This window comes from Aphelocoma coerulescens, chromosome 2 (assembly GCF_041296385.1).
Source record: "Aphelocoma coerulescens isolate FSJ_1873_10779 chromosome 2, UR_Acoe_1.0, whole genome shotgun sequence".
Taxonomy (NCBI): domain Eukaryota; kingdom Metazoa; phylum Chordata; class Aves; order Passeriformes; family Corvidae; genus Aphelocoma; species Aphelocoma coerulescens.
The window spans coordinates 163,195,927-163,208,565 of record NC_091015.1 but is presented as its reverse complement, the minus strand read 5'-3'; the positions used below and the strand labels follow the sequence as shown (position 1 = coordinate 163,208,565).

General features: G+C 41.8%; 1 protein-coding gene across 1 annotated transcript in view; it reads left to right on the top strand.

Annotated features, from left to right (window-relative positions):
• The window catches only part of COL22A1 (collagen type XXII alpha 1 chain), a 200,630-nt gene that overhangs the window by 154,154 nt on the left and 33,837 nt on the right, over nt 1–12,639 (top strand). The window contains exons 42-45 of the mRNA XM_069005532.1: nt 758–811; nt 9,644–9,688; nt 10,602–10,649; nt 12,508–12,621. Of these exons, the coding sequence (XP_068861633.1) occupies nt 758–811; nt 9,644–9,688; nt 10,602–10,649; nt 12,508–12,621 (261 nt within the window). The remainder of the gene's footprint in view (nt 1–757; nt 812–9,643; nt 9,689–10,601; nt 10,650–12,507; nt 12,622–12,639) is intronic.

The following is a 12,639-nucleotide window of genomic DNA, read 5'->3' as shown; positions in this document are numbered from 1 at the left end:
GAACTTCTCTTGTGTATTACCAGGTACTTGTCTGCAATATTGAGTTGTGAAAAAGAGTTGATTAAGAGTCTTGGCCTGGTGGCAACTTTTCTTTATGTGTCAATAGTCCTACAAGAGAAATGAGTTACTCATTTCTCCCTTCATTCAAAAAATTATTTCAAGGCACATAATTCAAGGCACATTGCTTATAGCCAAGGCCTCAAAGGTTTAAAATAAACCATTTTAAAACATTGGTCTTACTTAAATCTTACAGATTTCAGTATTAACCAGACACACTTTAGTCCCTCAACATTCAGTTTTTCAAGGATGCAATCCATTGGTGTGAAGCAAACAACTGTGTATCATGGTTTCAGTAGGCACTGGGATGAATTTCCAGCTCAACAGCCAGTCCTAGCCAGTGTGATAGCCTGGAACTGAGGAGATGGACCTTCTTTTCTCTTGTGCTCTCCTGTGCTCAGTCATGTTTTCTCCCTGTTCAAAAACCTGCCTCCTATAAAGAGTCATTACTTCTGCAATCAGTGTATGTGAAGCTTGACTTTAGTGATGCATGTGAAGTCCTTTGAGGCACAGAAATGACTGATACTGGGATAGTGCAATGTGAGCTGTAATTTTTTTTCTTAAACTCTCGCATAGTTGTGTAGGTGCTGGTTAATTTTTCCACCAATAACTATTAAATTAAGAATTTCTTCTCTTCAGCTAAGAAGCACCTCATAAATACTAGTCATGTTACTGGGTTTGTCTATTCTTTCCCTACCAGGGTCCCCGTGGTGTACCTGGTATCCCTGGACCACAAGGGCCTCCTGGCCAGGATGTAAGTAAAATAAAAGTGTAAGTGCTCAAGAAATTTGCTTGGATCTAATTTCCTTGAAAATTTGTGCTGATAATCAACTGCAGTCACTGATTGTTAGTAGGATTGTCCAAGGGAAATGATTTGCAAAAGTGGAGCTCTTACAACTTAGGATGTCAAAGGGGAAAATAGTTGGAATAAGGAGGATTGCTTCAAGGAAAGTAGTGGGCTTCACCACTGAGACATTTGAAAATGACACTGGAAAAGGGACTTGGCAGCATACACCAGGGAAAGATCTCACACTGGAAAAGGATGGTAATTAGGCTGTCTAGGAACTTCTTAGAATTCACTGAGATAAGTAGCCTGTAGTATTTCTGTTAAAACAGGGTCACAGCTGTTAGGAAGTTCTTTATGAGTTCATTTTGCTGCTGCTATTGTGCATGTTTGAGGACATTTTAACCTCTTGGTGTATTGTCCTCCTGCTGTCTCAGTGGGTGAGTCATGGAACTGAGGAATAGAGAGGAACGTGGCAGACTCCCAGCTGGAAAGCTGGCCCCTCTTTCTGCCTGGTTCTGTTTCAGTGCTGCATGAGAAAGAGGAGAATTTTTTTCCTCTGTGATGTGGAAACCAGTCCTCTGAAGGAGGCTCTGAAGATTTTGAAGGGCTTGATCTTTGGATTTGTGCCTGTTGAGGGAAGACTGTGGGAAGAGGGAAGTGGCCTTCTGTAACTCTCCTTCTCAGTGCTACTCCATGATGCTGATATGTCTGAAATGGGTACCAGTTTTCACCAACTCCACTGCAAGCAATTTCCAACCCTAGTGTGGCTTTATTGACATCCATCAGGTGGCCTAAAGGGGGTACTCTCCTGTGGGAAGAAGGTCTAGTTTTCTTCCCAGAGAGGCTGTGGATGCCCCATCCTTGGAAGTGTTCAAGGCCAGGTTGGATTTGGCTCAGAGCAACCTGATTTAGGGGAAGGTGTCCCTGCCCATGGCATGGGTTTGGAACTGGATGATGTTTAAGGTCCCTTCCAACCCCAACCCTTTTAAGATACTATGATGCTGCACTTTGTCACAAGACAAATGATTGTGCCAGGGTATTCTTCCACAGCCCATGATAGTTGAAATGGTCCTTTGCCTCCATCACCCTGTGTCCCTGAGCAGCCAGAGATTTGGGATTGATTGTGTCCTGCTTCCTGTCTCTAGAACTTGTCACCTTGCCTCAGATGTTTGAGATTTTTAATCAAGAGGTTTTGAACACGAGATAGGATAGATGGGTTTATTGGAGCTGTACTGTGCAAGGGAAGTGCCAGAGGCATCCTTTTGGAGTCTCTTTCTGGCTCTGCTCAGATCAGTGCTGACTGGTCAGCTCTTGGAGATGCAGCTCTAAGGTCTTTACATTTTTCTTTTCCCTGCAGAGATTTAACCCAAACACAACCATTCTTTGGGTTACTTATAAAGCACATTCTCTATTACACTCACTGCTTTAATTGCATTCAGTATGTCCTTTAGGACCTTTCTGTATTGTTTGATCACCTGTTAAACCATTCTACCTGTGTTTCAGGAGGTATAAATGGAGGTACAGGGCACATTCTAACATTTCTTGGTGCATCAGCAGAGATAACCTATTTTGACAAGATCATGCATTTGCAGTTTTCTGATCTCTATTTATCTCCTGATCTATATTTATTTAACTAGCACAAGGAGGTTTTTTTTCTGCTTCTGCACTCTTGTATGTCAATGCAGTGTTCTTGTAACCTCTGAAACATGTCCATTTTTGTACTCTGCTGTGTTCACATAGGATATCATTGGATAGGAGAACTCCAATTTGAATTGCTAATAGGAATTTGCCATGCAACTCCTAATCCATGCAGTGTCAATTGCTTGAATGACTTGCCTCAGTGTCTTGTACTTTGCTGTGGCCTTTGCAAATGTATTCCGTGTTTCTTTCTGAGACAGAAAATTCTTTTAAATCACATTTGCATACATTAAGTTACTCTGAATTATTTTTTTCAGTTGCAAACTCACCAGATGCTTGTGGAAGTGCCTGCTATAAGTTGCGTTCTCTGATAAAGCAAATCAGATTACAACTGCATTTGGGGAGGTGGAAGAGTCAATACTTCTTTTGCAATAGCTTTGGCTAGAATTCTCTCCCATAGGTGATTAAATTGGGTTTTTTTATAGTCTAGATTTTTTCTAGTCCCCTAAAAGCATGTGTCATACTTTTTGGGGATAGCCCAAGGTCACATTTTGAAATATCTGTTGGATACTCAATCGAATATCACTCAGGACAGTGACTTGTTTTATCAAAATTTAGGTTTTGAAAATACTTGCCTAGCTTTACAGTACAGTTGTGCTGGTTTGGCCTTGTTCTGTTCCTCTTAACAAAAGCCTTTCTGTTTGTTTGTCCTCTAGAGTTCATTATGTCCATAAATCCCTACAAATTCTCTTATTTTGGGAGAAAGCTGGGACATGCTTTCTTCTTTTATATAAGTTATTTTCTTGTCTTTAAATTTTCATTTTTTTTCTGAGTAACCAAAGCTCCAGTTCTTAAAGCCTGAAAATCACTTTTTTCTAGGTCTTTTTTTTTCAATAATATGACTAATTTTTTCCGTAACAGAACTACTATGTATTGCACTTATTTTAAGGACCTCAGTCACTTAAAGAAATTACTTTCTCTTGCTTTGGGAAAAAACAAAATCCAAATCACATTTTAACCTGGCAGTATTCCTGTATCAAGCATTAAAATAGTGTAGTCTTAAGTGCCTTTTGTCAGAGAAGTTGGCCAATCTCCTAGTCTAAGAATTATAAAAATTATTTCTACATGTTAAATGATGTTATATGCAGTGCTGTCTCCTCCAGCCGCTGCAGATGAGGTCTCTCAGCTTGGTAGGTGCAGGTTTAGATTAGGTATTAGGAAGAAATTCTTTACTGTGCATGTAGTGAGGCACTGGAGCAGAATGCCCAGAGAAGCTTTGGTTGTTCCATCCCTGGAAGTGTTCACGGCCTGGTTGGACAAGGCTTGGAGCAACCTGGTCCAGTGGAAGGTGTCCCTGCCCATGGCAGGGGGTTGGAATGAAATGATCTTTAAGGTCCCTTCCAAGCCAAACCATCCCATGATTCTATGGAAAGGTTTATAAGAAGATTTAAGGCAACAGGACAAACCATGGTGGGCAGGTGCAGGGCTCAGCCAAACAAATGCACCAGCCAGCTCCATGTTACACATGACCAGCCTCTTTTGTACCCTTTTCTGTTTTACCCCCCTGTTTGTTACTCTCTCTTCCCCTGCACAACCCCTCATGCATCTCCCCAGCTCCATCAGTCCCTCAGCCCTCCCAGTTCACAGTCCCCCAGTTTAGAATCTTACCACTTGCAAGGTCCAGATTGATCTCCCAGGAAGTGCAGTCTGTGGTTTCCTGATAGCCCATCAGTTACTGCGAGTGACAAGATTTGCCTCTGCTTAGGTCAGTGTCTTGGCAAATTTAGTTTCTGATTTCCTCCTTTCCCCTTAATTTCCCAGTTGACAAGGTCCTGGATGAGGTAACCTTGCTGGAATAAGCCTCCTCATATTTCCACATGCCTTCATCAATTAGTGTGAATGTCCAGGTTTGCTTCCCATCACTGCCATCCTTTTTTGTTGGTCAGGTTTGTGTCCTTGATGTTCTAATTGATGACTTTTTCTTTATCTTCCCTAGTTGAATTCAAAAAGGTCCTTGACCAGATACTCCCAAAGGAGCAGACACTCTCTGGCCAGCTACGTATTTGGGAATCATCTGTTCTCCCCTGACTGTCTGATGGGAGATAAAACGTTTCTGTTCAACACACCTATTTAGTGTCCTTATATTAGGAAACAATCTGAATGAGGCATTCCCTTAGTCCCCTATTAGCAGTGAGGGCACCTGTTTAATAGGCTCTTTCTGTATTTTGATTATGATAATTTTAATTAACATAAACATTGAATTAATCACTTTTTAATTAGGTTAATTATTTATGGTAACTAAGTTCCAGCATTACTGGGAAGTTAATCTTCCTGTGCTTGCTTTCATAATTGCAGACCCTTTGTGGATGCATACATTACTGCCACTAGATTTGAAAAGCAGAGTTTGCTGTTCTGGGGTTGATTTTCCCATACAGTTAAGAGAGTTCCAAGGAGCCTTTGTGTTTGTTTTAGGGTACTTACACCCCAAACCAGAGTACACTTATTAACCCTTCTATTGTTTCTTTATTCCTGTGACTTATAACTGATTTAAGACATTGCATTTCAAGTTTAATTTTCCATCTTGTAATAGAACTATCACACCATATGCCTGTGTCACTTATGCACTTCCCTTGTACACTTATGTTTCTTTAAGACTATCTTTGAGTATTTTCACATGCATCAACTTATCTGAGCATCATTTTACCTATCACAGGATTTTGCCTATTAAATGCACCAGCATTTAATTTCTTCTTGGTTACAGAATCACAGAATATTCTGAGTTGGAATGGACCCACAAGGCTCATCAAGTCCAAGTCTGAAGTGAATGGCCATGAGGGGATCAAACCCACAACCCTGGTGTTACTAGCACCATTTGCCAACCAACTAAGCTAAATACTGTTTTTCAGCATTATCAGCAGCACACTTTCCATCAGTTCCCATTTACATACCATTCCTGTGTGTCAAGATTTTGCACACTGATGCTCTGGATACATCACACCTTCTCATGGCTGACATCTTTTCCCTGTACTGGTGTGCTGTACCACTCATTGGATATTCTACTTTGTGCCAGCCACTCTTGGCTGCAAGCTCCTGAAAGTCTTCAAACTTTATGAGCTTTCCAACACTGGTTGTTATTTGGGACTGTGCATTTTCCCACGTCATGTTAGCTTCATTTCTTTTCAGTGCCATGCAATTTTTTGGTCAGACTAATTTTCTTTTTTCTTAATTTTCTGGCTTTCTTTTTTCCAGTTCAGTCCCCTATTAACTTGTCAGATGCAGATTTAGCTTCCATGACTTCATTCTAGCATTTTCATTCTGCTCTGAGAAATCTGAAGCTGCATCAGGGGAGGTTTAGGTTAGATATTATGGAATGGTTCCTCATCCAGATAGTGGCCAGACACTGCAACAGGATCCCCAAGCAAGCGGTCACAACACCAAGACTGACATAATGCAAGGAGCATTTGGACAATGCTCTCAGGCACATGATGTGATTCTTGGGATTGTCCTGTGCAAGACCAGGAGCTAGACTTGATTTTTGTGGTCCCTTACAACCCAGGATATTTTGTGATTCTATATTTGCAGCTTGTCCCTTTTTGTCAGCCTTTTCTAACTCCAGGCCTCTACAGACCATCAATATTTCCTCTACTTTTGACTTTGCTTCTGTTGACCTGTTCTCTGATAATGTATCATGCTGAAGTGCCATCACCCTGCATCTGGTTTCTTCATTTTGGCTCACAGAAGCATTCTTCAAAAGGCATTCTCCATTTTCAGTCTTGTACTTTTCAATTGTTTGACTTCTCCTGGGGATTCAGTGTTTTTTTCAGGTTTATCAGCCATGGCACAGAGCTTAATCTCTTTTCCTGTCTCATTTCCAACCTGTTCGAAACATGACCAGCTCCACATCATATAGCATGCAAGGAAACAGGTCCATCCCTTTTTGTCTCAAGGCAGTCTGATACCATTGGGTATGATATCTGTGCTTAATCCTTTCCAAGGATTTCCATTTTGTTAACTCTCTTCTTGCATGTCTTTTCACATAACTAAGAAGTCTTTTCCTATATTCTTTTTTTAAAAGATCTTTAAATACTCAAATTACACTGCTAGTGCCATGTTCATATTTCAGATCCCAAAGCAGAAGGCTCTCAGCAAGCCCTATGGCATGTATTTATAGCTATGCTACAGTCAGCATGAAAGACATTTCTGAACTGTCTTTTCTGTGTTGCTTTCTGATCCAGAATTATTATCATGGCTCAAGTTTTTTCTTTGCATCACACTTCTTAAAGCAAGTTCTGTGTGAGTCTTCCTGAACAAAGCAGGTCTGGGACTATAAGATCTGTGTAATTGTTATTTAGCCATCCCTCTTCCCACTTGCAGAAGTGGCTGAGAACCACAGTGGAGAGGATGCCAAAAGCAAGTCCTGACAATTAGCATCTGTGAAAGGGAAGGGACTTTGGGAACAATGCACAATCCTCTGGATTCACCTTGATGTTCTGTGGAAGAAGCAAAGCTATAAATGACTAAAATGTTTACTTATATTTACTCAATTCCCTAGAATGACATTTGTGGAGAATTGTGAGCTAACCCTTGAGACATTATCTTCTCTTTGTTCTCACCTGCAGAAGTTTTAGCTCCTTAGCAAAAAAGGACTTCAGTTCCACTTTAGGTCCACTTTAGTTTCACTTTAGTTTGTGTTTAATTTTCATCTCTTAGAAAGTCAAGGTAGTTGAAGGACTGTTGCTCACCCAGAAGCGTTTAATGTGGACATAGGAAAAGATAATCAATATATTTTCCCATTTTTTCTCTCCTCTAGCAAGACATACAGAATTTAAGTAGTAAGTGAGACTCAAAGATGAAATTCAAGTTTGCCCTATAGCTGTAACAGTGGTGTATCATGACACACAGCACACTTCAGTCATTAATCCCCACATCCCCATCTGGTTGTGTAAATAGTACAGTGAACTGATTGGCAAAATGGACTAACCTGAGACAAGGTGGTAGAAAGAACACCCAGTGCCCTTCCTGGCTAAGCATTTGACCAAATTTTAAAGGAACTTTCCAGATGGAAATATCATATAGTCTCAAAGAGTAGTCCCTGCTGAGCCTAGACTGATTGAAAGCCACTACTTGGACCTTGATCAGCATCCAGATGTTGATGCAGCTCAAAAAGCCAATGAAGTCCTGGGCTGTATCAAAACCAGCATGGCCAGCAGATCAAGGGAGGGGATTCTGCCCCTCTGCTCTGCTCTGGTGAGACCCCACCTGCAGTGCTGTGTCCAGCTCTGGGGTCCCATAGCACAGGAAGGACATGGAACTGTTGGAGTGAGTCCAGAGGAGGCCACCAAGGCAACTGAAAGGATGGAGCAACTCTTACAAAGAAAGGTGGAGAGAACTGGGATTGTTCAGCCTGGAAGAGTGAAGGCTTTAGGATGACCTATTTGTGGTCTTCCAGTGCCTGAAGGGAGCTTTCAAGAAAGATGGAGAGGGACTTTTGACAAGGTGTGAGAACCGAGTATATGCAGGTAACCAAGACAGCCAAAATCCAAAGCTGAACTGTAAAGAGTAGATTTATTCCATTACCACGCTGGCAGAATGGGGACACATACACTGCTAAGCTTATTCCATCTTAGCAGGGGCAAAAAGCACTTAGGGTAAACTGCCAAGCTTCTTATCTCCTCCCAGCAGGAAGGCCCCAGCCTGTGAGAAATGCCTTTTAAGTTTTTTACAGCATTCTGTTATCTTCTACAGAACCTCCATTTCTCAAGACTGACAGAAAACAACCCAAAGAAAACAAAACATGTGAAATTTTCCACACTGAATATTCTTAGCATCCTCCAGCTGCAAGGTCATCTTGAGTGAAAGCAACTCTATTTTTCCCTCATTGCCAAATCTTCCACTTTTAACCTTTTTCTTGCCACACAAGGGGAGTGACAGTAAAAGGGGTAATGGCTTCAAACTGGAAGAGAGTAGGTTTAAATTAAAAAATTAGGAAGAAGTTCTTTACTGTGAGGCTGGTGAAACATTGGCACAGGTTGCCCAGAGCAGCTGTGGATGCCCTATCCCTGGAACTGTCCAAGGCCAGGCTGGATGGAGCTCTGAGCAACCTGGTCTAGTGGAAGGTGTCCCTGCCCATGGCAGGAGGTGGAAGTAGATGGTCTTAAAGGTTCCTTTCAACCCAAACCATTCTATGATTCTGTGAACATCCTGGGTGGCAAATCTGGAACCATTCCAGAGAAAACCCCACGTGGGACCTGCTGCAGAATCAACAAAGCTGAACATGAATAAGATGCTTTTAGATGGTTGGTAGAAACTGTTCCTTTAGAAACAGAAATGATCAGATGGGACAGCTTTTGTATGTGGTGAATTTTGTATGCTCTTTGAGGTTCTTAATATGAATAAAATGTGCATTTGCTTGAGTGATGACACAGGGTGAGGGACCAGGGGGATACAGGAATTTAGCAGAGAATGCTCTGGGGAAGTGTCACCAAGTATCTTCAAACACCACTGCAAGCATCCTCACAATGCAGATTTCTGTCGCCATCTGAACAGTGACCAACAGTCTTGTTCAAAAGATTTGGTTTCCCAAGTGAGCATTACTTTATGAAAATATTTTACAATAATCTTTAGACATTGTTTTTGGTTTGTTTTTAACAAACTAATTCCTCGCTAATGACACAGAAGAGCTGCGCACTGAGGGGCGGCAGTTGTTTCTTTTCCTAATCCTGCCATTCTGGACATAACGTTCTGAGAATGCTGGTAATTTCTGTGCCTTCATCTCATGAAAAGTGATACCACTACACCTCAACAAACAAACCTATTTTGCCTTTTTCAGGCGCCTTCCAAGATTTAAAGCCTCATACTTCAGCAACTGAAGTTCATAGTGTTTCCTATGACCAGAAGACAGACTAAAGCAATTCTAATCTCTGTGTGACTCAAATGAATTTAGCAAGAGTTTGAGAGGATGTTAAAGCTGCAGATATTTGGAGGAGTTTGCTGTTTGTCACATGCAAGGAGCAGTGCTCTCAGCAGCAGAAAGTAAAATGTGTCCAGATGCCTGTGCCAGCAGACTGCAGGAGCAACCAGGGGGTTATTTTGTATAATAATTGTATAATAATTGTAATTGTATAATAATTTCACAATGTTTTTCTTTTTCTTGATCTGTAGGGTGTACCTGGAAATCCCGGGGAAAGAGGACCTCCTGGAAAACCTGTATGTAACTTCACTTCTGTATTACATCTTCCTTTTAACTCAGTTTCCACCTCTACACTTCACCTCAGAAGTGCACTTGGGTGCTTTTCCACTGTTGCTTTTCCCAGCAGAGCAGTGGGAAAAACACTAAAATACACTAAAGATTTAGTGAAAGCTTTGGAATGGTATGAAAATAACTGGATAGTCTGAATGTAAATGAAAGCCAAATTTTTTAAAGGCACTTCCTTAGCACTACTGTGCAGTACCCTCAGCAAGAACTCAACTCAGGTGGGATGAAGTGCATTGGTAAAGTGGGGTGGGAAGTACAAGTTTGGCCCAGTGAGTCCTAGGCAGGACAAAGAAAACCAGTGAGAATCCATGAGCATGTTTGCTGCTGCCTGTTCTGAGCTTCCCCTCCCCAAGACACTTGCCTCTGCCATGTGCTCTGAGCTCCTTTGTTCTAAGCACGGGCAAAACCAAAAGTAGCTCAAACTCTTAAGCAGCAGTGTCTGATTGGCCGCTCACCCTGGGTCTGCCCCCAGTCCTCCCCTTTCCCCTTCTCCGAATAAAAGAGAAGATCAAGGGAGGCCCTGCCTCTGTTGGCTCTTTGACTCTTTCTGCGGACGTCTCTTGTCGTCTGTTTCTTTTGAAAGGTTCTAATTGCAGAAAATTAAGCAGGCTAAGAGCTGTATGTCTCCCTCTTTGCTTCTGCTGATGGTATTTGCTTTGCAGCTGATACAGGTACCGATTTTAGAGCTACTGAAATGCTGGATTGCCCGTGCTTCCTCTCTGGGTTGCTCGAGGCTTTCTAAGGCATTGAACTACGAGCGCTAGCCAGTAAAAGCTGAAAAGATACCTCCTCACGTGTTCAGGAAAAATTCTTATGTCTTGATGCCTCTTAAAATGGCCTGAAATAATGAATCTCATTCCACAGGGTTCCCCACCCCTGCTCACTCCAGAGGATATAAATCTCCTAGTAAAGGTAATCAGCCTTTGATGAGGGTGGGAGTTTATTTCTGTTTGATTCAGACCTGACTAATGCTCTGTGATGAGAAAGTGTCTGAACTACAAGTGCAAAAGGTGTCTATAAGCACTCTTTCAAAGCTCAAAACTTGCAAGTCTCCCACTTGCACTGATATTGGGACACAAACTCACACTGGAGATCAAAATCCTTTCCCCAGCCGTGAAATGATCTACAAAGTTCTCTATAGCATTTCTGAGACTTTCTCAGCTCTTTCTGAGGCATGCATTCCCAAGGAGGAATAAACATTATCAAGTTGCATTATCTAAACCAGAAAATGGAAACCATTTTAATAAAATGCTGGATTTTTTCACATACACCATCAACACTGACTGGAGTAATTTTGGGTAGCTGTGGGTGCAAATTTAGTTTGTACTGTGAATCTAAACAGATGCTGGTAATTAACCCCAGAAGTACCTGTGTTTCAAAAGTGATAATCTGTCTGCCATTACTCTCCATATAGAGAGTTGTCTGAGAAATTAGTCAGTCTTTGATAGGTGTTGACTGAAAAATCTTTGCAGATTTAAATGGGCTGAGTTGAGAGTTTTTAAGCTATCTTGATACCTGGCAAGAAATCTTTTCTTATTGATTAAAACAAACTAAAAAATTACCTTCTTTCACCAACCACATTAACCAAAGGACCCTTTTAAGATTGCTGCTGTTAAATTACTCTTCACTGAAGAGCTGTCTTTGTTTTGTGGAGCCCAGTGTGGTTCTGGAGGTTTCACTGTAAGGTATTTGGGATATTTGATCTGGACAAGAGCAAGAGACTCATTCTTGGGTACAGGATGTCATTTTGATGACCTTTCATTTTCTTCCTTTGCTTGTAGTATGGTTAAACACATTTGTGCATTTTCTCTGCTTGGTATTTTTTCACTCTGTGCTTGGTTCAGAAAGCAGCACCTTGAAATCCCAGATGAAATTAAGGCTCTGCTGTTATGGGTGTTTCTCAAGCACTTACATCATAAGTAGATAAACGTGGATGTAGCGACTGAGACTCAGAGAGACAATTCACCCTACAGTTTTGCAACAGATCATTGACAGAGTTGGGTGTTGTAGCAGAGATTCCTGACTCTCAACCTGATGATCTGTTTTGTATTATGCTCTCTCTTATGAGCAGGATTCTCTCCCCTATTGCTGGAGGGAGTCTGCCTTTGAAATGGAAATGTCATACATGGATTCAGTTTCCTGAAGATAGTTGAAATGTAAAGACTACTGAGATGAAGCTTCAAAGAGGTTTGGAAGGAGGAGGTAGTGATTTTCCCTGATAAAATTTGGCCAGGACACTGTGACATTCACTTGGTCTTCACAAACTTCATTGGATGAGTTGTCCTTAGCCAAGCTGGCTGCTGAAGAGTTTCCCCTGCAGAACCCTTTCTGACATTGTGCTGCACCTGATTTTCCCCTAGAATTATACCCTCTAAACAGTAACTCAGCTCTTTCAGACTGGAACAGATGCAGTTTTCTAGTAGTCTTGTAGACTCAAACCAGTAGTTTTTTTGATAGTCTTGCTAGTCTCCCTGGCCTCCCATCAGGAACAGCTTTTCCACAGTTTCCTGATACCGGATGACCAGTTAGGACCTAGAACTGATAGGAAACTTCCCATGGGAGCATGTGTGAGCTCAGCTGCTGACCCTCACTGTGCTTCACACTGCCCTCATTGTGGTTCTTTAAGGCAAATTCACCCCGATCCTGAGGTAAACCGCACGGATTTATACATTTTACCAGCACCACAGTGCTGCATTCACAGTGGGTGTCTGTGTGGTCTGCTAAGTGCCTGCAGCCTATTGCTGATGTGTTTTTCCATGTCCTCTTCCAGGATGTGTGCAGTGAGTGCCCTCCTGGCCCACCAGGACTGCCAGGCATCCCAGGTTTCAAAGGGGATAAAGGTCTTCGAGGACCACCAGGTAGAGATGGCCAGGATGGGAAAATGGTAAGAGCTGAGGGAGTG